This window comes from Lissotriton vulgaris, chromosome 9, assembly GCF_964263255.1.
Source record: "Lissotriton vulgaris chromosome 9, aLisVul1.2, whole genome shotgun sequence".
Taxonomy (NCBI): Eukaryota; Metazoa; Chordata; class Amphibia; order Caudata; family Salamandridae; genus Lissotriton; species Lissotriton vulgaris.
Window position 1 is genome coordinate 504,078,396 of NC_141697.1, and position 24,306 is coordinate 504,102,701.

The 24,306-nt window shown below is 46.3% G+C and overlaps 1 protein-coding gene across 1 annotated transcript in view; it reads right to left on the bottom strand.

The window, feature by feature from the left end:
- LRRC9 (leucine rich repeat containing 9) overlaps window positions 1-24,306 on the bottom strand; it is a 719,638-nt gene that overhangs the window by 341,453 nt on the left and 353,879 nt on the right. The window contains exons 16-17 of the mRNA XM_086937964.1: window positions 13,139-13,351; window positions 12,930-13,049 (exon numbers count right to left, since the gene is read on the bottom strand). Coding sequence (XP_086794090.1) covers window positions 12,930-13,049; window positions 13,139-13,351 — 333 coding nt within the window. The remainder of the gene's footprint in view (window positions 1-12,929; window positions 13,050-13,138; window positions 13,352-24,306) is intronic.

Here is a 24,306-nt window from a genome sequence, read left to right on the forward strand (position 1 = left end):
TTGTGGGTATCTGGTCTTGCAAGACAACAGAGTAAATTCATCAGTTATGGCTGACCGTTACGGAGCTTGGCTTAGATACAAGAAGTGGATTGTGTCCAGTCTTGGCTTACCTTCGGACTTCAGACATTTCTTGAAGACAAGTCCAAATGAAGATAGAGTTCAGTGAGGAAATGCGGCAGGCTGTGTCTGAGGAGGAGTCATTCATCACTGGGGAGCTGCTAGATGAAGTTTTGGTGAAGCTGTTGATGGTGACGAGAAAAAACTCAGAGCAGGAAAAGCTGAATTTACAGGCAGAGGAGTTTGCTCTCGTCAATGGGAAGCAAGTCCCCATCGAGCCTGGTGAAGATTTTAGACAACATTTTAGAAGTTGAAAAGCTCCAGTGGGACATAGCTGCAGGCTATAGCCAAAGAGGGCACTAAGAGGCCAGATACCATTGCTGAGAGGACCAGCTGAACAGGATTTGTAGCTGTAGAGAAGAACGTAGTTGGTGCTACCACAAAGTCAGTCCGGCAGGAGATCTACCTTGGGAAGATCGTCTGGCAAGTTTTGGGTGAAATTTTTTTCTAAGTTCCAAGTTTTAGAGTTAGGCACAAGCAGCTCCTGTAACACCACTTCCAAAGGACCAGGTCCTGGAAGGCACCACTTGGGGGGGTTAGGACTCACTCCAGCAGAGGCCAGGTGCAGAGCTCAATGCCTGAAGAGCTTGTAAGGCCCCTGTAGCTCACACAGGAGGCCATTCAACTACCCCTTGGAGTCACTTCTGGTGGTCCTTGATTCAAGGAAATGGCCCAGTTCTTCAAGCAGCAGGGCAGTCCTCTGGCACTAGCAGGGCAGTACTTTGGGAGTCCAGGTAGTCCTTCTGAAGTCTTCTACACATCTAAGAGGGTATGCTAGAGGTGGCCTGAGGGTTCAATATCAATACCTAGTGCCAGCCTTTGAAGTAGGGGGATTCCCTATATTACCCCACATTTGGTTCTACAAAGTTCTTCCTTTCCCCTGCCAAAGCTTCCCAGACACCTGAGTTGACAAATGGCTACTGTCAGGTTCCTTTATGTTTCTCAGAGGCAAGAATTTTGAAATGTAAGTGGGACAGGGAACAGCTCCACCCCCAGCCATCCTGGTAGGATGGCCCATCCTGCCAATATCTTGTCTCCCTTTGTCTCACTGGGAGGAATACTCAAAGCCCAACAGCAGAGCCATTTCAAGTCATGTGACCCAGGACACTGGTAGAGGGCACAAATGGTTAAGACAAGAACATGTCAACTTTCTAAAAGTGGCATTTGCAGAACTGTCACTTAAAATCCGACTTTACCATTAATGAGGATTCTAAATTAAAATTAATTGGAGTCTAAACTCGACATTTCTACCTGCCGCCAATCAAATGTTAGCACTTATTAAATGTAATAAGGAAACCTAATGTTACCCAGTGGGAAATATAGGACTTACAATAGTGAAAAAATGAATTTAGGAGTGTTTCACTAGCAGGATATGTAAAACATAAACCCACTTGTCCAACTTTTTAAATAGGATGCACACTGTTCAATTGGTTTCTAGGGCCTACCTGATGGGTGACTTATTTATATTAAAATGGAACGTTTGGGCCTGGCAAAAGTGTACTTTGCCAGGTGGACCTGGCAGTTTGAAACTACTAAAGGCTGAACAGCAGCCCAAAGAAAAGTTTTAAAGTGCTCCATTAGTGGGTGGCACAATGAGTGCTACAAGCCCACTAGTAGCATTTATTGTACAGGACCTGAGTACATTCCAAACCATTTACTAGGGTTAATCAGGCTTAAGCCAATTTTACTATGTTTTAGGAAACAAGCACAAGCAATTTTGTTGTTGTATTACTTTATTGATTTTTTCCTGAATGTCACGTTACAAGGGTAAACAACATCGATCAATTTTCAAATGTAATAACACTGTGCAACATCTCAATAGTAGCTGATCACATCCTCTGATTACGGCCTGTTCCCAGCTTCCTGCATTTGTGACAACATGGTAAGGGGATATTAAAAAGTCATAGCGTAAACCAGCAATATTTGAGCATGAGGATAGATAAATTAATGCACTAGGTTTTGGCCACACTTGCTGGGCTTGCAACCAATATAGCTCTTTACATGTCTTCAATGGGTATCCCCCAGAGCAATATCTGTTCACCAGAATATTATTTTAATTTCATTTTTATTTTTGGAGTTTTATATAGCGCTGACCTGACCCGAGGGTATTGGAGCGCTTTAAAACAGTGTTTCATGATATTTAACATAGTAGAGCAGTCTTAAACATAAGGTTTGGCAATACAAGAGTGCTGAGGCTTCTTGAGGTAGTGGTTGAGTCCTGAGGTAGCCTTGTTGAATGCTTTATTGAGGTATACTGAAGATCTTGAGGTAGCCTAATTTTATTTCACATTTGTCTTGAAGCGGGCTGAGGAGGATCTGAGCAGTGTATAGTCAGGGAGCACCGGCATCGGAGATCGCGTGAGGGCAGTGGCTGTCCATTCGGGAGGGCACGGTTAAGGAGGAGGGCTTTTAGGTGTTTTTTAAATTTTTTGAAGGACAGGATAGTTCTGATGTCTGCTGGGATGGTGTTCCAGATTTTCGGTGTGATTCCAGCAAATGACCCTGCGGCTGTTTTGTGTTGCGTGTTCTCAAGGGGATGAGAAGGAGGGAGTTCGAGCTCCTGAGGTTTCTTGTCTGCCTGGCCCTCTTGAATTTGGCAGCCAGATAGTCCGGTTTTCCAGTGTGGAGGGCTTTGTGCGTGAGGCATGCCTTTCTGAAATTAGCTCGCTGTTCAACTGAGAGCCATTTTAGTTCTCTTATTGCTGGTGAAATGTGGTCATATTTCGTGATTCCAGTGACCATTCTGGCTGCTGCGTTGAGGGTTGTTTTGAGGGGAACAAGGTGGGATTTTGTGGTGCCGGTTAAGGTTGCGTTGCCATAGACAAGTCTGGATAGCGCCAGTGATTGGGTGGCTTGTTTGAGGTCTTTAGTAGGGATGAATGGTTTAATTTTGTAGAGAAGTTTAGGTTGAGGAAGGCAGTCTTTGCAGAGTTTTTGTGGTGGTTGGTCATGTCCAGTCATGGTATAGAGCATCATCAACAACAACTTTATTTGGTTTTTACAATGAAAATCATAAAAGTCAAACAAACACAGTTACAAATTTCCATCAAACAATACAGTGTGTCCATTATGACCCCATAAATTCAAAATTAAAAAATAAGGGCTGTGTCAAAACAAAAAAAAATCCCAAAATCAAAAAGTAAATCATCACTGCCCCTTAAAATACTGAATTAATAGCAAGGACTATATCAAGAACAATAAAACCATCCACCGCGACTCCAATGAATTGTTGTCGGGTGAAGTGTGGTTGGTACCAGGCTGGAAGGTGTGTCTCTCCTCTGAACCTGCCACTTTAGTTGTTTACTTGTGTTTTAAATATCCTGCTGCTTACTTATTGCACTGTGCATGTTACGACTGCTTTTTAAACGTTTAATATTTTAAATACCTCTCTTTAAACCCAGTGCTTGCTCACATTTCTCCACACCCCCATACCTTGAGCCTCGCTCCGGTCCACAGCAGCTTAGCCGTTTGTGTGGAGGGGGGCTCTTTCCTTCTCTGCAGGCGAACGCACCAATAGCGACGCACTTCCAGTTGGGCTCCGGAGGGCGGGATTGGCCTTGCGATCTCTACTCTATTTCAGATGAGGAGATTGAGACCGTGCAGCAGACGCGCGGAGCGGGCACGCCGCTGGCGCACTGAAGGCACGCCTAAGGCAAGCCCATCTGCGCCGTCCGTGCCTGGACATCGCCAGACGCCAGGCATGCTGCCGGTTTTGCTATAAATAGGCTCACTTATGTTCCGGCCAATCCCCTGGATATTAGCAAAGCTGTCTGTACTTGTAACCATTCCTCAGGCCTCCATTCTGCTGTCTGCACTGTGGATTCAACTCCTGGTCACTTACACCACCCCCCCCCAATTGTCTGCTCTTACCTCATGTTCCGATAATGTCATTAAACTACTCAGCCTCAATTGTCCCTCACTAGTTAAACATCATTCTGACATCTATGACTTGCTATCGGAGGAATCACCGGACGCCCTTTTTCTAACCGAGACCTGGCTATCTGCTGACTCAGAGTCAGTGCTAGGGCTGGCCCTCCCACATGGTTTTAACTTTGTGACCCTTAATAGAGAGTCTAGAGGTGGGGGCAGTGCCCTGATTTTTAAATCCTGCTACACCTGCTCTTTCACTAAAGAGAATCTAGTTTGCTGTGAGGGCGCTCGCTTCTGGCTCTCCCTGGACGCCTGCTATACAATGTCTGAGTTACTTATATATCGCCCGCCCGGACCCTCCAGGCGTCGCTTGTGGAAACTGTTAATATCTTGGCCACAAGCACAGCTCCTTTTAGTATTATCGGGGATTTGAACCTACACTTAGGGAATTCCCAGGAAATTGAGTTGGGCAACTTCCTGGCTGATTTGGGTGCCTGTCGGCTGACGCAATTGGTTCAGGGTCCTACTCAAACTGCATGACATCTGCCGGATCTGGTGTTCTCAAATCTCCTTTTTTTATTAGCCCACACTCCTATTCCGGTCTGCTGGTCAGATCACTATTTGATCTCTATGTCTCTCTCAGGGGTCTTCCCTAAGCGGAAGCAACATCGGAAGGTTGTTTTTAAATGACCCTGGCATAAACTTGATCTCGTCCCATTTCACAACCTTCTCTCTAGAAATGCCTTCAGCATGCCAGACGACCCTGATGCTGCTCTCAGACTGGATTCGCAGTCCCCTTGATACACTCATTCCGGCGAAGTGGTCAGTTAGCCGTAACTCCAAATCCAATCCATGGTATAATGATGATCTCGCCATTTTGCGTAAAACCTGCAAAAGGCAAAAGGCTGGCACGGTCATGGAGACGGGAGTATGACCCTACGCAGAAAAAGTGTTAACAAGCAGCAATGAAAAGCTACCACAGGCTCATTCACACTGCGCATGCAACCTATTTTGCTGGGGAAACTAGGAGCAGTGGTAACCCTTCCAAAACTATCTTTTCCATACTGAAAAGATTTAAACAGCCTGGGGTCCTAGTAGTGCCTCCTATATCCTCCAATGAGCGGCATGAGGCTCTTGCCACCTTTTTTGTTGAAAAAGTGGAGAACATTTACCTGTCCTTTACTCACACCGATATGAGCTCCGACCCTGTGCCGGGTCCACTCCCAACTCATACACTGGATGCATTTCCGCTGGTCTCCTTGGAGGAGCTACGGCTAGTTTGCACCAAGATCAAATCCAGCTCCCCCTCTGACCCCCTCAAACCCGACTAGTTCATGAGATCGCTACCTTCTCTCTTATCACCTCTGAGCCAGGTAATCAATAAATCCTCATCTAGTGCGACTGTTCCTAACATGTGGAAGCAAGCGAGGGGGGTTCCTCTGCTCAAGAAACCTACCCTGGACGCTGCCAAATTGGAAAACTATCACCTGATCTCTCTTCTCCCAAGGATTGCTAAGATTACTGAGACTTATGTCAATTCCACTCTTACCAGATTTTTGGAAGAAAATAACTGCCTGGACATCTCTCAGAACGGCTTCCACTCAGGTCACAGTACAGAGTCTGCTCTCCTGGCTGTCATCGATCATTTTAGGCTCGCTCTAGATGAGGGATGTACATCAGCTCTGATTCTTTTTTACCTTAGCGCCGCATTTGATACGATCTCTCATCGGATCCTCTTACGTAGGCTGGAGGAAGCAGGTGATGTGGGCCCGGCCTTGGCCCGGTTTGCTTTCTTTCTCTCTAACAGGACCTTCCAGGTCATTGCCCCTCCTTTCGCCTCCACGTTCCATGCCAACAAACAAGGGGTCCAGCAGGGCTCCACGTTGAGCCCCAAACTTATTAATCTTAATGTCCAACCTATGGCGGTCCTGGCGAGGAGCAGAGGGCTTACCATTGTATCATATGCTGATGATACACAGCTGGTGGTGGCTCTCTCGGACAACACCAGGGGTGCAGCATCAAAGTTTCAGGAAGATCTCACGGCTGTTGCAGAGTGGCTGACTGACAACTGTCTCCAACTAAATTCCAGTAAGTCAGAGGTCCTGCTGGTGGGAAATCATCAAGAGCTATGGGGGGACTGGTGGTGGCCGGCAATATTGGGCTGGGCACCTACTCCTAAGCAGGTGGTGAAAGATCTTGGAGCCTGGGTTGATTCAGACCTCTGCTTTCAGTTTCAAACCAATAAAGTTGCAGGGACCTGCTTTGGCTTACTTCGGGGGCTTAAACCGTTGCTTGGGTTTTTTGACCCATTCGTCAGCCAAATGTTTACCCAGGCCTCAATTTTATCAAGACTGGATTATGCCAATTCACTGTACCTAGGGGTAAACAAGACCGAAACCCTGAGATTACAGCAAGGTCAAAATGCGGCGGCTAGAACCCTGCTGGGTCTCCCAACAACCTGCCCACCTCTAGGGCAATCCATCAGCTGCACTGGCTTCCTGTTGTCAACCGAGTGGAATTTAGGTCCTCTGTACTGCTTTCAAAATCTTGAAATGTTCCTCTCCGGCCATCTTGTCCAATATGCTCTCACCTTAATCCCCTACGCACCAATTTCCCTCAACTGGACAAAATCTGGCGACTGTGCCTCGCATGAGGAGGGCACGGTCTGGCGGGCACTCTTTCTGTTTCTTAGCTGCCAAGCTTTGGAATGATCTTCCATTCTCCATTCATGCTACGGAGAACTACATAGTCTTTCGCAGAGCTATCAAAACCCATCTTTTTCCCACAGACTAGTGCCTTCTTCTGATCTTCAGCCTCTATGTTCCGCTTCAGCGCTGGGACGCCTCTTTGCTGAGGCAGCTGTGCGCAATACAAAACATGCTAATATAACATAACATAACATACAGTACAAAGTGGATAGCAAAGAATACGTTGAAAGCGATCTCATATCACTACAGTGTCCAAGATGTGTCCATAAAAATGAATCGCAGCTTGACCTGAGCCTAATGGCAGCCCTTAAAAAGCTAAGAACATATAAAACAGAGTTACTTGAAAATGGTTGTAAAAAGATAAAAGCAGGTCTAACCTGTCTAAAACTTGCTTTTTAAAGAATGCAAATAATAAAATACTTTCTTGGTTCTTCATAAAAGCTACAAAACATGAAAAAGTGTGTCATATCCTGTGGAGACTGGGGTGGGCCAACTCAGTCATTGAACCACGTGGTGGCAATCGTCAACGGTATTAACACTGAGCTTGTATGAGGGGCTGTCTTAGAGTCAGGTGTCTGTATTATCAGGTAAGCCTGTAGAGGGTCCCAGATATCTTGAGGCTGCAAGCTATGGGGTAACAATTCAGCGTAGGTGGTCAGTTGATCTTTACAATAGATTAAGTCTTGCAGCTATTCCTTAAGTTTTGGCATGCTGCCCTATCCTATTTGCATGCAACTCTACGCTTGGCCAAAAGAAGACTATGCACTACATATGTTCTGAAACACAACTCTGCTTCTTCTGTGCATCCCAGCATTGCCAATAATGGTGTGAGGGTTACAGTTTGACCAATCCCGAGGGCAAGCCCCTCAGCAACCTCACCCCAATAAGCCTGTATCAGTCCACATGCCCAAGCCAGAAGGAGGCCCCAACCAGGCCACACCTGGCACATCTATTGTCAAGACGAAGGTGACATCGGTGCAGCCTGGCAGACATGTAGTTCATCTGAGGCAGAAATTTAAAGTGTATAATAAGAAGCATACTACTCAAGCCTATACAACGTTTCTGCTGACAGCAGTACAACCACTGTTTATCTGAAAGTGGTGACCCCAACTCAAGGTCCCCTCCTGCGCATGCACTCCCCACCAGTTCCAGTATCTCAATCTGAGCCGGGTGGTATAGAATGAAGACCAAATACCTAGGACCAATGTTCCCTCTAATTTCTTTCCTCTGTGTGCGGCAGTGGAGGGTCTCTGTGCACTGCAACCATGGCTATGTGCGCCAGGAACCAGACTGCGCTCATGTGCAGCGTCAAATGTCACTCCAAACGTTTACTTAAAAAAGATGGTGCATTTTCACACATACAGCGCCACGTTAAGGGTCTTCAGGTCGGTTTGCAAATTGGATAAACATGCCATGACATGAATTGGTTACACAGGCTAGTACACTTCAGGTTTAGAAAAGCACAAGACTCCAACGGTGGTACCATCATAAGATTTTACTAAACATTCTTAACTGGAGCACTGTTCATTGAGTGGGGAAATGTTGGGAGCCTGTACAATATCACATATACACAATAAGTTACAAAATTACATAACATATTTACAATTTGATGTTAAAGCTACTGAGTAATGTTGAGCTATCCCGCCAGGATATAGTTTGGAAAACTTTGACATGCAGGCAAATTTGGACTGTGGGAGAGGGCCCGTTCACACATGTCAAGTGGCATCACAAGATGGGTGACTGTCAGAATCCATACTTGCGCCTGCATTACTGTGTCTGGGGGGGGACGAGGTGCAGTAATGGAAAACGGGCGCTGAGCGAACTACATTACCCAGAAGCCCTGGGTAAGCCTATTTGAGTTCCTGTGACACGCATCCTGTTGCGTGTTATTCCGCTTTGCTGCTTGCATTGAGCGAAGGAGGAAGGTGTCGGAGAATCGTGTACCAGCAGGGAGGTTTCTGGTCCGCTGTTAATTCACCTCCAGGTAGGAGCGGTTCCCCGCCCTTTCGTTGACCGCCATTGAGCGGAGCGCTGTGGGGGGCTCCCACGCGTTGCCGTGATTCCAAGCGCGCAGTGAAGGAACTGCGGCGCTTGTTTTTCGTTGTTGATATCCGTTTGCTGTGGGGGCGCGGTGAAGCAGATCTCGCCTCCGTGGGACAAACGTTGTGTTGTGGCTAATAGTCCGTGTTGGCTATTCAGGACGTTAGAGTGGAGCGTAGTGGTGAGAGGAGCCACACGCTGCCGTCTCTCTTTTGGTTGCGTTCTATTGTTTTTCTTCTACATTGAGTAGGTGGTGCACGGTGGTAGCAGCTGCTCCGTGTAGCCAGAACAAGCGCTTGTGTTTTATATTATCTTTGGATACTAGTGACGCTTGCGGAGCACGGCGGTGGTCTCAACTGCGTGTTGCCGTGGCAAGAACTCATTGAGGAAATATCAAGATTGTGCAGACACAGTATCATAGAAATTCGTACTGGTCAAACAAACCGCTAAGTTTCATGAAAGTTACTTTCAAGTGCCTGTGTTTCTAACAGGGGCTGGTGTGCTTCGACTTACAGAGCGGAGTGCTGTGGTTCTTGCTTCCCACGCATTACCGCATCTGTAGAGTTAACATTACAGCTTCTACTTATAATTTTCCCTGTGTTCAGTTACTCTTTTATCAAGCCTTCACCCAGAACTCCTTATTTCGGATAGCTTGAGGTTTCACTAAGGTATAGGAGCTCCCTGATGAATTCATATGTGTAAGCTTATGTATGTGATGGTTTCCTAACGTATGCCTATTTTCTATAGGGCTCAAGCGTATATCCTCAGAGGGGGAATTCAAGACCACCCAATTGCCGAGTTTATGTTTTTTCTCACAGGTACTTAGTTACAAGGGGTGCTGGTGGCTTATTGGATGTGTTGGGTGTATGGTGTTCTTACCTCTGTATGTTCTGTCGTTTCAGGTACATCCCTTCCCAGCAGACCCCTTCCTTCCCTTCCCTGTTTATTATTTTGCAATTTCCCCTCGCCTAATGGCTCAAATCCTCTGTTGATATATATATATCAGAGTGTTTGTGACGTTTGGAGGTGGGCCTTATATTCACCATCCGGATCCTGTGGAGCGTACCTTGACAGTGACAGGGTTGCTTCTCACGGCGATCCTTGCCATTTTTCCAGTGCTGATAAACTCTATCGAGGTCAACTTTCCCATTCAGGAGGTAGGCCTTTGTCCTCTTCAGCGTATCCAAATGCTTCTGCTCTAGTCCATTCCTCAATTTACACTTGATAGTATTCATGAGGCTAAATCCTCGTTCACAATCTGCACTAGATGCTTGAAATGTTGCACAGACATCAACAAGCTGAGACACCACACTATACTGAGCAGCATTGCGTACAGTGAAATTCACCATGTCTTGAAAGGTGGTAAATAACCCACCCTTTACATGTTCTGCCACCACATATTTATAGTCTCTGTATTGTCGCACAAAATCTTCTGGTGTTTCACAATCACCAAGGACCAAGACATTTTTATACTTTTCAAAAAGTCTTTGTATATTCCCAGTCCCAAAATCAAAATGCGATTGTGTTGCTATTGCCTGGATTTCAAAACTTGCCCATTCTTTCAGTTCATCTTCAGGGAACCTTATTTGCATGTGCTCACAAAGAAGGGAAACAAAAGACAAAATTGGCCCACTGTCAAACTGTTGCCTTTCCTTGTACAACACCATCAGATCTCTTACATCGCTGCTCCAAAAGACAGTGTCCCCCAAATACTGTTCCTTAATTTGGCCAACCTTTGCTCTTGCATACTGTACAGCTTCAACAGTAGTCAAAGAACTTTTTGGAACAGTTTGTACAAAGATGCAAACTCACTCAGAATGTCATTAAGTACTGCAAGGAAATATGGTTGTTTGAGTCAGATAGCAACTAGATCATTCTCCTCAACTTTCTCATGCTCAAAGCACTTAAGAACAGTCTTGTAATTCCGAATTAGTGCACCAACTGCAAATTGCCTTGAAAGCCAGCAGACTTCATTCAACGGTCGAAAAGAGACCACATCACAATCAGTGAGCGATGCCATTTCATCCAGCTTGGTATTCCTTGCAGGAGATCTGGGGAACACAGTGTAGACAGTCCTCAATAATGTCTCCATCTCTTTAATCATTGGAACTCTCTTCCAGGCATCATCAACTCCCAAATCTTCTCCATGAGCGGCACAATGCTGTTCAACTCGATGGGGAATGGATTGTTTAAGGCGAGTAGCAACACCATTATTTTTACCCAGCATCACAGACGCACCGCACCATTGGATGTGAACATGACCATTTTCGTGAGGTCCAGTTCATTGGCAATGTAGAATTCTTTCACAGCAGTAGTGATAGCCTCAGCATTACAACTAGTCAGCTTCACTATGCCCCGAAACAGTGTTTTGTGCTCTGTTGAGGCTACAAAACCAAAGGGGATAATGGACGGAGTGTTGAACATTGCAAGCGCTCACCACCAGTCAACTGAACTGGGTTTAATCCATCATCATTCTTTAGTTCACTCCGCAACCCCAGTTCAGACATGGCCATATGCAAATCAGTCTAACCCTGTGCCTCATGGGAACAGTCCAGCCCAAACTGCCAAGCCATGGCTTCCTGGACCAGAAACAAGCATCCTGGGACCGGTTTCTGGCTAATCAGCCGTCATCAGCCAGGCTAGCTTGAATCCAGTGACAAAGTGAGGAAGGGACCCACATCTGGGCATACCCTGCCAACTTAGGGCGAACATGTCACTGGAATCAAGCTATCCTGGCTGATGAGGGCTATACAAATGTTGAAATAAAATAAATAAATAAATATATGGGTATTCAACATCCCTATTCTCATGTCATATACAGACAACTGTATTAACTGTTTCTCTAGAAGGTATATGGGCAATAGTGATTATTCTTTTCACATTATACATTGAAATGTGTACAATTATTGTTTGGAGGTTATTAAGAATTTGCTTGGGAGGCAAGGAAAGACCATTAGAAGGCTAGCTACTGGTTGGTTTTCTGCGCATTTTGCATATGCTTTGTCTGCAAACAAGAACAAAGCAATGTTAAGCTTTTCAAGGACAAATTATTAAGAGGCCATAAAAATAATACATTTATAGGATTCAAGTGCACTTTTGTGTATACCCTAGGAGAAAATATTAAAAGGGTATTATTTGGACACCAACACAATCCTCTTCATCACTTTCCCAAGACAGCCAACAGGAAGGGGCACGCACGACCACCTACAACCACATCAGCAGATATTTCAGCATTAAAAAAGTTCCCTATTCAATTAATGCAGATATGGCCTGCACTGCAGACCTTATAATTAGTCACTGCAATGCCATTTAGAGCACAGTGTGTGTTTCTGGTAACCTTGCCCACCACAATGTGGGAAAAAGGAGTTTTTACTAAAATATAGCAAAGAAAGCTAGATAAATTTAGCTTTCCGTAAGTAATGTGATATGTTTTGTAGCAATTGGTTTTTTCTTTCAATTGGGTTCCCATGTCTATTGAAATAGATCTTATGTACTTACATGCTTTTTGGACCAAAAACCTTCTAGCAACTGTAAACATAAAACACACAAAGCATTCATCATCAATTTTACGTTATTCCACTGAAGCGGTGTGATCCTGTTACCAGATGACAAATTCATGCTACAAGGTGGCTTGTAGTTGAGGAATAATTTAGCCAGGTATTTGGCCACCAAGAACATTATGCTGTGTGGATGATGCAAAGCGTGAAGGCTACACACTGCTGAAGAGAAAGAGTGATCCACTGTTCTTTTACACCAATGGCTAATTTTCTTGCTCAATTTTAGACCAGCTAAAGTTGATGTTAACTCTTCTTCTGTGGACATGTGTGCATGCTGCTGCAATATTCAAGAAGAGAGTGTTTAAGTTACTGGGCAGGTTTGACTTTTTGATGAAAGCATACCAGTGTAGTAAGGTTGCTTAGCATATTAAGAGGGAAGAGTGTGTTCCTCGCCTCAGCATTTGTTTCAAGAATTAACGATTCTGTGAAGCCAAAGATGGGTACTAGGTTTCTTACTTTGAGAGTTGCTGATGGGAGTCACCTAGTGTTGGGGGCCATTGGAAAAAACACAAAAGGTGAAAGGCAGGAAAACAGGGAAACAAGCATGCTCTCCAATTCTGCTAATAGCTACTATATAATGTAGTATCCCAAGCAAATACTAGTTACTGGAACTGCAGTGAAGTAAAGTACATCTTACCAAGTAGGACACATCTTCCAAGCTAGTGAATTCGTTGAAGCTAATAATGAGTTTTCGAATCCATGTAAATTTGGATAGGTCCTTTAACTTATTTAAACCATTTCCATGCAAATTCAGCTCCTGCATTAGAAACATTTTAAGAGTTAAAAAAACAATATCACAGGAAGAATTGACAAAATCTTGTGAATGAAAAACGGAATACCACACACTTCTATCTGGCAGTGAAGAATGGCCTTTGTAACAGAAAGTACTGTCTGTTCATCCAAGCAGATAATTTTAGGTTTCTGTTTTATTGCTGGCTCCATATTAATCACATCGCTGTCGTTGTTTAATTCACAAGACATAGCTGCGTCTTCTACGTCACTATTTCCTTCATCAGCATTAATTACAGTCATTGTTGAAAACAAGTACTGAGACTTTCCCTAGAGGAAAAAATATAAGTACAATTATAAATTGTTACTGTATTTGAAATCCAACACCAGTAATACATGTGAAGAGTTTCTATACGGCAACATACATTAAAAAAACCAATAGTTTTATATGACGAGAACAATCCTTCCTTTCCTCATTTCCCAAAAGAAATGGTGGCTAAAACCTAGCATCGAGGGGCGGCTGGTGTTAATGGGCAAAATGGGCGTCCCCCTGCCCCTACCACTCTGAGGGGAGAGTCAAAAAGAGAATTTATGAAAATGCCAAGCAGCTGAAAACAAAACTACTACTTGCTTCTCTCTTATTTTTTATGGGCAGCTTGGATGAACTTTGCAGATGTCCTGCTCCTGCTGAGTATGTGCCTGTGGGCAAGGTATTCTTCGACCTGCAGGCACAAGCTACAGCTGTATCTTCAGGGCAGAGGGCGTGCCGATTTTCAATGCCATAAATAAGTTTGGATTTCGGGCGCTTTACACGATGGCCCAGGGAGGAGTTCACAGAACTCCATTAATTTCGATGGCAGGGGGTGGGGCAGGCTGAGAAAGAGAATGTGGTAATGGGTGGTAACAATTTAAAGTCATATTGAGAGCGGGCGGGCTGTAGGAGGGGTGCAGCCGGATTCTATTACAGGACCGGAGGCTTCTGATTATGCTTCTCAAACTTTACTGCATCAACACAGCAGCCAATGAAAATGTACCATTTTCACAACAAACAATAAATTACTACATTTCCCATGAGTACCATGGTTATAGGCACGCCCCCACAGTCCATAAGAACCCCTTGCGTGCATTTCACATCCTCTTTCTTTGCTGCTCAAGTCAGAGTTAGGTGCACCTCCCCTTGGTCCCCTCACTCTGCTTGTGTTTGGGTTTTTCCATTGGGGGTTAATGCTGATTGCTATATTGTGTATGGACAGATGGTATTATTGAGCGGGTCGCTCCGTGATTTGAGGTGTCTTTAATTGCTTAATGTTCGCTGTATATGCTAATTGTAGCGCGTTCGCCTAGAGCACTATTGCACTTTCTCTGTCCCTTAACGAACCACTTCAGAGCCGTAGATACTTGGGGCGAGCGCCCGCAGGACCGCACGCTTCGTAAGCGCCGACAACAGCGGTCTTTGACCGGCAGGGGGGCCGCCGCGCACCGCACAGGAGCCCGTTACCGGCAGCCGCGAGGAGCGTAGAGGCTTCCCTCGTACGCCCTGACGCTAGGACCGGGTGGCTCTCGGCCGACGCGCGCGCCCCAAAAGCTTACCAATTGGGCTAGTTTTTGGTAGAATTGGTAGCGTTTGGGCGGCACGCCTCGGTCTGATTCCTCGGCTTTCCTCGAACGCGATATTCGCGCGTTCCACACGCCGGCAGGACTCCCTGTGTGATCGCCAGTGCTGTTGAGCTTGTTGGTTGTAAAACAATTGTGGCCCAGAGTGTGCACACGCTCAGGGAATCAAAGGGCCCAGGTCACTGACCTTTGACTACAGCTTTGCTGAGGTGGTTTGGGAAACGTTACCTACAGTTTAATTATATCAGTGTGCTTGGGCTGACCCCCCCCCATTACCCCACCAAGGTGTTTTTGCTGATCTGCAGTGTGTACCTTCAGAATGGAAGGTTGGGTGCTATATCCAGATGAGGAGTATAATGATGGGGAGGAGATTGTGGACGGACAGCAGGAGGCTGTTCTGGAAGACAATATAGTGGAAGCTTTGGATGCCTCGGTCCAGGCTTCAGTGGCTAAAGCTATGGAGACGAAAGTCCCGCAGACAGTGCAACAGGCACTTGCAGTGGCTCTGCGTCCTATTCGTAAGCAGCTGGAGGGTTTTGCCAAACGTCATGGTTATGAGGGGAAGAAGAAACAGAAGCAGGCAGCCACTTCTTCCGCAGCAGGCTCGGCCGAGCAACCACAATGGCTGCATGCGCAGTCATTGGCTTCCCTACCAGCGAGAGCATCATCTGACCACCCTTATGTGAGTGGGAAAGCTAAGGCTAAACGCCCAATTCCTGTAGATACTGACACCACTACAACAAATACGGACACGGGTACTGATACAGATACCTCAGAGGAGCATCCTCCTCCTCCTAAGAAGGCCAGAGTCGATCCAAAGACAACGGAGGACAAAATCAGAACTTTTTGTTTTGACCCTTCAGATATAGTCCATCCCCGGTCTTCGGACTGGGTGCCCCCCCCCCCCCGGCGGTCTCCGAGTACCTACACGAGAACCTCAGGAAGAGCTTCAGCAGAGAGGTTCGTAATCGCTTACGGTCAGAGTGTCCGCGCCCTGAGATTCCAGATGGCGTAGCAGACACTCCGGAGATTGATGCAAGCATGCTTGCTTTCTTGAGAAAGTTTTCTAAAGATCCCAAGAGGGGGCTGGACAGGGCTTGGCAGGGCTGCCAAGACAAGATGCTGGACGTCATGGGGCCCCTAGCGAAAATATTGGAAATGGCACGGCACTGAAGGCCAAAGAAGGAACGGAGGCAGTAGATCCGGATATCTTGGCGGGCTGGGCTCAGCGCGCCATTTGCCTAGTGGGCAACGCCAATTGCGCTATCTCTTCGGAGAGGCGGAAGTCCCTACTACTCAGGATGGACAGCAACCTAACAGAGCGTACGGAAGCGGAACCAGGACCCCTGGCCAGGGGTTTTCTATTTGGCGATAGATTCGTTAAAGATGTCACGAAATATGTAGGAACTTTCACCGCCCTAGATAAGGCTCAGAGCGGAATAAAGCGAGCCCTTACTCAGGGGGTTTTCACCAGGGCCGGACTAGGAGGGGTCGCTCGTCAGGCCGAGGATATCAGCAAGGCTCTCAACGTGGAGATTTTGGCCGTGGACGTGGGGAGTGGGACTCCACCCGCGGTGGCACCTTCTATCCGTCCAAACGGAGATTTAACAGAGGACGTTTCCAGTCGGGAAACAATAGAGCGTCCTTCAAATCGCATCAGAATTCCGGTGAGTGTCACAAATATTTCCCTTCTTCCATTGGGGGGGCGCACGCAGCATTGCATGGCGCAGTGGCGAGCTTTGACTCAGGACGCGTGGGTGCTACAGACCGTCCAAGGGTTTCAGTTGGAGTTCTACTCCCGCCCTGCGCAGGCGTTTCCCCCTCCACCTCTCCATTTTTCCCTACAAGATAACAATTTCATAAGCGAAGAGGTGGCAGACTTACTGAAGAAAGGGGCGATCGCTCGATGCCAGAGAGGTCCTCGAGCTTTCTTCAGCAACGTCTTCCTTGTCCAGAAGAAAGGGGGTGGCAACAGGTTGGTGCTCAACCTCAGGGATTTCAACCAATACCTAACTTACAACCATTTCAAAATGGAGGGTATTCATCTACTAGCAGACTTGCTACAGGAAGGGGATTGGTTTGTCCGCCTGGACCTCAAGGATGCATATCTGTCTATACCGATTTTTCCTCCTCATCGCAGGTTTCTACAATTCATGTGGGACAACCAATGTTACGAATACTTGGCACTTCCCTTCGGTCTCTCCTCGGCTCCATGGTGCTTCACAAAAGTGATGAAGCCGGTGGTGGCATTCCTCAGGGAAAGAGGGGTACGACTGATCATCTATCTAGACGATATCCTGCTCATGGCGCAGGATCAAACCTGTCTTCTGCGACATCTGACCATGACTACGTCCTTACTCCAAAGCTTAGGATTTGTAATCAATTTGAAAAGGTCAGTGATGGTTCCGACACAGGCAATAGACTTCCTGGGGTTCATGATCAACTCCCAGACCGCGCAACTGTGTCTTCCTCAAGCCAAGTTGCGGGACTTGAAATTAGAAATAAGGAAATTGCTAGACAGACAAGTAGTCACTCTCAGGACGCTGGCCAGAGTTGTGGGTATACTGGCATCGTCCATTCAAGCTATATTCCCGGGGCCACTGCATTACAGGGCCCTCCAACGCATCAAGATCCAGCACCTACAAAAGGGCCTCTCGTACACCGACTCGGTTCCTCTATCAGAGGAAGTACGAACGGAGCTGCAGTGGTGGCTAAGCCACGTGGATGCCTGGAACGGCAGGGCGATCTTCGGATCCCAGCCAGAGGTAGTGATCGAGTCCGATGCCAGCAGGTGGGGCTGGGGCGCGCGCTGTGGAGAAGTTTCTACAGGCGGCAGATGGTCGGCACAAGAGCTCGAGTTGCGGCGGACTCTATTGAGTCCGCCTACCACCGTACAAGTCAGAGGCCTTCGAAGTCATCTGCGGCGTCCCCCAAGGATCATCTCTGAGCCCCACCCTCTTCAACGTCTACATGAGCCCCCTCGCGGCCATCGTACGCAAACACAACCTCAGCATAATCTCCTACGCCGACGACACCCAGCTGATCCTCTCCCTGACCAACGACCCCGCCGCCGCCAGAGCCAACCTGCACGAAGGGATGAAAGAGGTAGCCGAGTGGATGACGACCAGCCGCCTGAAACTGAACTCGGACAAGACGGAGGTCCTCATCCTGGGCTCCTCACCCTCCGCCTGGGACGACTCCTGGTGGCCTCCCGCCCTGGGCACCGCACCCAAACCGACAGACCATGCACGAAACCTGGGCTTCATCCTGGACTCCTCCCTCTCCATGACCAGGCAAGTCAACAACGTCTCCTCGGCGTGCTTCAACATCCTACGCATGCTACGGAAGATCTTCTGGTGGATCCCCACAGAGACCAGGAAGACCGTCACCCAGGCCCTCGTCACCAGCCGACTGGACTACGGCAACGCCCTCTACGCCGGTACCACCGCCAAGCTCCAGAAGAGACTCCAGCGGATCCAAAACGCCTCAGCCAGACTCATCCTCGACATCCCACGAACCAGCCACATCTCCGGACATCTGAGAGACCTTCACTGGCTCCCCGTCAACAAGAGAATCACCTTCCGCCTCCTCACCCACGCACACAAAGCCCTACACGACCAAGGCCCGAGCTACCTCAACAGCTGAGTCAACTTCTACGCTCCCAAACGCCACCTCCGATCAGCCAACCACGCCCTCGCCGCCGTCCCCCGCATCCGAAGAGCGACTACAGGAGGAAGGTCCTTCTCCTACCTGGCCGCCAAGACCTGGAACTCCCTCCCGACCGACCTGCGCCTGACCCAAGACCACCTCTCCTTCAGGAAGAAGCTGAAGACCTGGCTGTTCGAGCAGTAGCGGCACCCCCCCCCCCCCAGCGCTTTGAGACCCTACGGGTATGTAGCGCGCTTTATAAGTGTCACTGATTGATTGACATAAATTGTTTGGAGCTGCTGGCGGGGTCGTTTGCGATTCGCACATTATCCCCGAGGCAGACATCTTGTTGCATCCTCCTCCGTTTGGACAACGTGTCAGCGGTGAGGTATATCAACAAGTTGGGCGGCCAAGGTCGTCGATGCTTGTCCAGATAGCCAAGGACTTTTGGCATTACTGTCTCCAACATCAAATCTCGGTGGTAGCGGAATACATTCCGGGTCAGGCCAATCAGGTGGCGGATTGGAATTCCAGACACTTGAGGGACTACAGCGATTGGAAGCTGCTCCCTCGTGTTTTTCAGTGGCTTCAGGCGACATGGGGTCCGTTTCAGACGGGCCTGTTTGCCTCCAGGCTAACATTTCAAATTCACCGGTTCTTCAGCTGGAGACCGGATCCGATGGCGACAGATGCCTTTCTTCAGGACTGGTCACAGGGGACTCAGTATGCCTTTCCCCCCTTCCTCTTGATTCCCAGGGTAATGACACAAGTGATCAGGCAGAAGGCGGAAATGGTCATGGTGACTCCGTGGCGGACGTCACAAGCTTGGTTCCCCAAGCTTTTGCAGTGGAGCTGCGATCGTCCGCGGATGCTACCGGACTCGAGGTGGTTGTTGCAGGGCCCTCAACAGGAGCAAAACCCGTTACTAATGGAGGGCAGACTATTGCTGATGGCATGGAGGCTTTCCGGGAACAGTGGCAGTTGCCGGGAATTTCGAGCAAGACTGCCGAGTTCATCAAACAGGCATGGGCGCCTTCCACCAGGAAACGTTATTCCTCAGCCTGGAAGAACTGGGTGGATTGGTGCGTGGGACGACACCTGGATCCCGTGGGGGCAGAGTTGCCCCAGGTTTTGAATTTTCTGACGGAAAAGGCCGGGGACGGCCTAGCATACCGGTCGGTCAATAATTTTTGTTCGGCGATTTCAGCAGGGCATACTCAGATAGACGGGAAACTGAAGGTATGCACCCGATGGTGTGCAAGCTGTTAAAGGGCATCAAGGTAGCCAACCCACCCAAACCCAAGTATACCGGGTTGTGGGATGTGTCTTTAGTATTATCATTACTCAACAGTTGGCCGGTCAATGCTCTTCTGTCTAGAAAGCAGTTGTCGGCGAAATTGGCTATGTTGCTGTGTTTATCGTCTTGCAGAAGCTCTTCGGATGTGAGAGCGCTCGACGTAACAGGTAGAGTGTTCACCACGGAAGGGGTTTCTTTTCATATTACAGGTCGCACTAAAACTTTGTCTCGACACATTTCATACAATGCTTTTCCTGCAAATGAAAAATTATGTGTGGTTCAATGCTTGAAAGCATACGAGAAATGTACCAAGGCCTTGCGGCCGCAGGGTTGCAATCAGTTATTAATTGCCATTCAGAAACCCTTTAAGCCTGTGGTAGCAGCCACGATAGCCAGATGGCTTCGATATGTGATGAATGAAGCTGGTGTGGATACACAGATCTTTGGTGCTCACTCAGTGAGAGGCGCTATGGCATCAAAATCATATGGTTTGGGGTCAAGTATCCAGGATATCATGCGTTGTGCAGATTGGTCGTCTGAATCGACATTTAAAACGTTTTATTATAAGCCGGTGGGAGACATTACTTCAGTTGTATTTACTCAGCGTTAAACTAGCATATTCAGAAGCCTCCGGTCCTGTAATAGAATCAAAAATTTGCTAGCATTCGCGACAAGAATTTTCAATTCTATTAAGGACACGGAGGCGAGGATTATCCCACCCGGCTTAATGTACTGTATGTCATACGCTTGCCCACCCAAGTTTTCAGTGATTACGGTGGTGTTATTTCCTTTATTTCAGGAGCTGAGAAAAAGTCGGACTGAAAGACGATGGACGTCAAGATGTTAATCTGAAGTTCTTCCATGTTGGATGATTCGTTTTGGTTCAAGTTCTGGACTTATCGCCTCAAAGAAAGAGGATGTGAAATGCACGCAAGGGGTTCTTATGGACTGTGGGGGCGTGCCTATAACCATGATACTCATGGGAAATGTAGTAATTTATTGTTTGTTGTGAAAATGGTACATTTTCATTGGCTGCTGTGTTGATGCAGTAAAGTTTGAGAAGCATAATCCTCGCCTCCGTGTCCTTAATAGAATTGAAAATTCTTGTCGCGAATGCTAGCAAATTTTTGATTCTCTCTTCATTCCTCGTGCGTCGTGTGCTTTCACTTTTGGAAACCTTACTTATGAAGTTGAAGCCGAGGCCCTTTCTCTGTGTGCACCTCTCCCATCTTGTTTGTTGCAACACAGGCCGGGAAAGAATACAGGTTGGCACTTATGTATTACAAGGAATCAGCCTTGCAAAAGGAGGTTTGCAGCGCAAACGATTTTTGTGATCGTTACTGGATGGGGAGTGCTGCAAGGCCCTGCTTATTTTCCATTGCTATGTTTTCTCTACCCATTCGTTCTCCCTTTGGGTCACCTCCTCTTTCATGCTACCTCTGTCCCTGCGCCTTTCTCTATGACTGTATCTTAGCCAGCGCTCTTCTGTCCCTCCCTCTTTTCGATTTTCAGAGTAATGTTTTGAGCCTGGATAGTTTCATCAAAGATGGCCACCCAACAACATTGGCCTGTGCAACAACTTTACAACCATTGGTTAAGCTACTAACCAGCAGCTGTGAGCCATGAACGGTAGTACAGACAAACTGAGACCTGCTTGTTTTTGCCGACAATGTTTTTCCTGAAACCCTCACTGTGTTTTTCTGCTCCTTCTGCTGATTGTGTAGCGGCACCAGGCAGTTGATTTTGTAGTGTGCGTGGCATACAACTTGTTACTCCAGTCTACAAAAAGGTCAACTTCTCCCCAAATCGCATCGTTTTCCCCTGAATGGAAATGATAAATGAGAGGTCAGAGGTTTGGGAGGCAAGGTTGACGAATGTGGGAGAATGAGGAAAGCCGTTCAGCCCTACAGTGAAACGAAATTCTCATGGTCTGTTGTGGGGGTGGGGAATTTATATATTGGGTATGTTGAGGTTAGGAATGGACAAGATAGGTTTTATAATTTATACAAATGCGTAAATCTGGGTTCAGCGAATACAGACAAAACGAAACTGAAGCAATGTGTTTCTGTAAAAATTGTGTTGTTTTGCCAATATTTAATTTTTCACAAATTGGTTTGTTTTCAAGAACGATTCGTTTCTCCATAAATCAATTAATTTGTGACATAATTTGATGAATGCGTGGAAGCTTATTTCTTATTTCATGTATTTTCAGGGAAACGTTTCCATGCAAATTAGTAGTAAGCATGTTGCCTTACGATACGGCGACATATCCGCCTTAATTAATAACACTGGTAATTATTTTATAAAATGTAAACAATGCACCTATTCATCTATCTCACACCATTTGAGCCTTTGGCCAGTAGGCGACTGCCAAGCTCTGCACCTTGTGCATGTACTCACTCAGTTATCCTATGGGGCATTTCTTGTGGTATGCAGGACAACCGCAGTCATCAGCAGTAGGTGCTGTCACTCAGAGGGCTATCTTAATCGGGCTAAGATCTCCGCCCTGCGCCTTTTGTGTATTTCTATACAGTTAGTACAGCACAGATGTCTTTTTTGGGTGCAGGGCGGACTGAGGAGGCCCGTTTTGAAGCAGTACAGTAATTTGAAAGCATCCACTGCAGAGTTCCCTCTATATCCAGTAGTTTCAAGACAAATCTAATGATTAATGTTCTTCCTGGAGAGAGATCACAGTTTTGACTGATTTAAGGTAGCACAGTGTTCTGCTGGAAATAACATGTACTATGCAGATTACAGAACAGCATTTTATGTGCATAACTTAGTGAGTTACTGCTTTTGTCACAGAGGCACTTCTGTTACTGTGCAGTTCATTACTTACAATTGTATCTAACACAGTAGCTGCATGCAAGCTACATGGTACAGGTTAGAAAGTTATTTTTTTAAGTCTTTCATTATCCTAATGTTGCTAAAAAAAAGGGTTTGTTTGGATAGAAATAAATTCTTATTAGCAAAGCTAACACTAACCACTGTGTTAGGTCTGAATCCTGAGTTTGTGTTTCTCCATATCACCAAGCACTATTTAAAATGCCTACTAATATAGATGACCTGAATCCTACACATTGTAGTCCCCTTTGCTTCATGTTATATTTTCTATACACTGATTTACACAAATATGATTCATTGTTATCTCAAAGTCTGTTATGCAGTTCTGTGGTTATAATGAATAAGCAGCTATCCACATCATTATCATATGAAATTTCTTATTGATGTCATAACTACTTTTTCGCAATTGTTTTATTAACCTTCTCACTTTCTCAAAATTGTTTGGAAATGCACCATTTGCTCAATGTTCTTGTGGGGAGAAGCCCCCGAACCACCCTTATGGCGATCAGGCTTGCTTGCTACTCTCACTTACCACAGGGCACAGGGCACTTTTACGCCTCACTACTTTCAAATGTCACCAGGCGCCACTGCTAGCTTCCCAAGACACGCTCAAAAGAAGTCAACTTAAGAAGCAGGAAGTTGTTAGTAAATAATCTTGGGTCAGTTAGGCCCTTTTTTAGGTCTCGACTAAAAGAAAGTGAAGCTATTTGGTTGTGAAAGATATATTGTGAACTTATAATGCGCTTACAGCCTGTCAATTACTTGCCACTGGTCGGCTTTATTGTCGCTCTCATTTGCTTGCTTCTTATTTGATGACTTACCCTCCTCTTCCAGTGTTTGTCCTTGCCCTGGAGTGAAGTCTCTTTTCAATTTTGTTTTCAAAAGTGACTTGTAGCTTTTCACTGCTCACATTTAGGGTCCTTTTTTATTCAGTATTCCAAGAGAGTGCATATATCTTCTAGCTATCTCCCTCTTGTTTGGCTTGCCCCCTCCCCTCAAATCTCACTCTTCCACCTGTGTTGCATCCACCCCTTTCAACTAGTTAAAGCACAGCAATGGGAACTTTTTTGCTGGAGTAATGCTGAAAAGCAGAATTTAAGGATTGCTTTTACTAACTATGGCAGTCCACTTATTGCATGAAAGCACAAGCTCTAGCAACCAAAGGCTTTTATTTGGAAAGGGTGCGTTGAGGTCCTACTTCCAAAGTGCAAGTCGGTGAGGTATGTATCAACAGTTGCAATCATATTTATTCTGGTTCTGATCTGATCTGTTTCCAACTCTAAAGTTGGGGTTGTAACTGATGCCTCTGGACTCCCTTTCACTTTGGGAATCTGTGTGACAGCTTCAGTGGGCATAGGCAGTGGTCCACTGCATGCTCTCACTTAAGTTTTTCAAAATTGAAAACTTATTTTCTTTTTATAAAAGTCGCCCTGTTGCCTTTAACATTTATTTTTCAAAACATTGAAAAGTTACTCGCCCGATAGTTGGAGTGGTAAGGTCCTTTTGGGACCCCTTTCCCTTTGTGAATGTAAAAGAAATGTTTGTAGAAGAGCAGGCAGTGGTCTATGGGACCACAGCCCTAAACAAACATTTACAAAAAAGTTAACCTTTCTACTTAAATGCAACCATGTTACCTTTAAGAAAAATGGGCTGAATTAAAAAACACTTTCAATTAGTTATAATGTTCAACAAATGATAATTACAATTGCCCAGCTTCCAATGCATTTTAATGTCTCTACAGCCAATATATATTTCTTACAGTACATAGAAGACTTATCGAGGTGTCTCTTTAAAGCCATAAACAATAGGGATAAAATAATAATGTTACCTGTTTATAACCGACCACATAAGTGCCTTTCTAAAGCTTTTGGGTGACATGCTA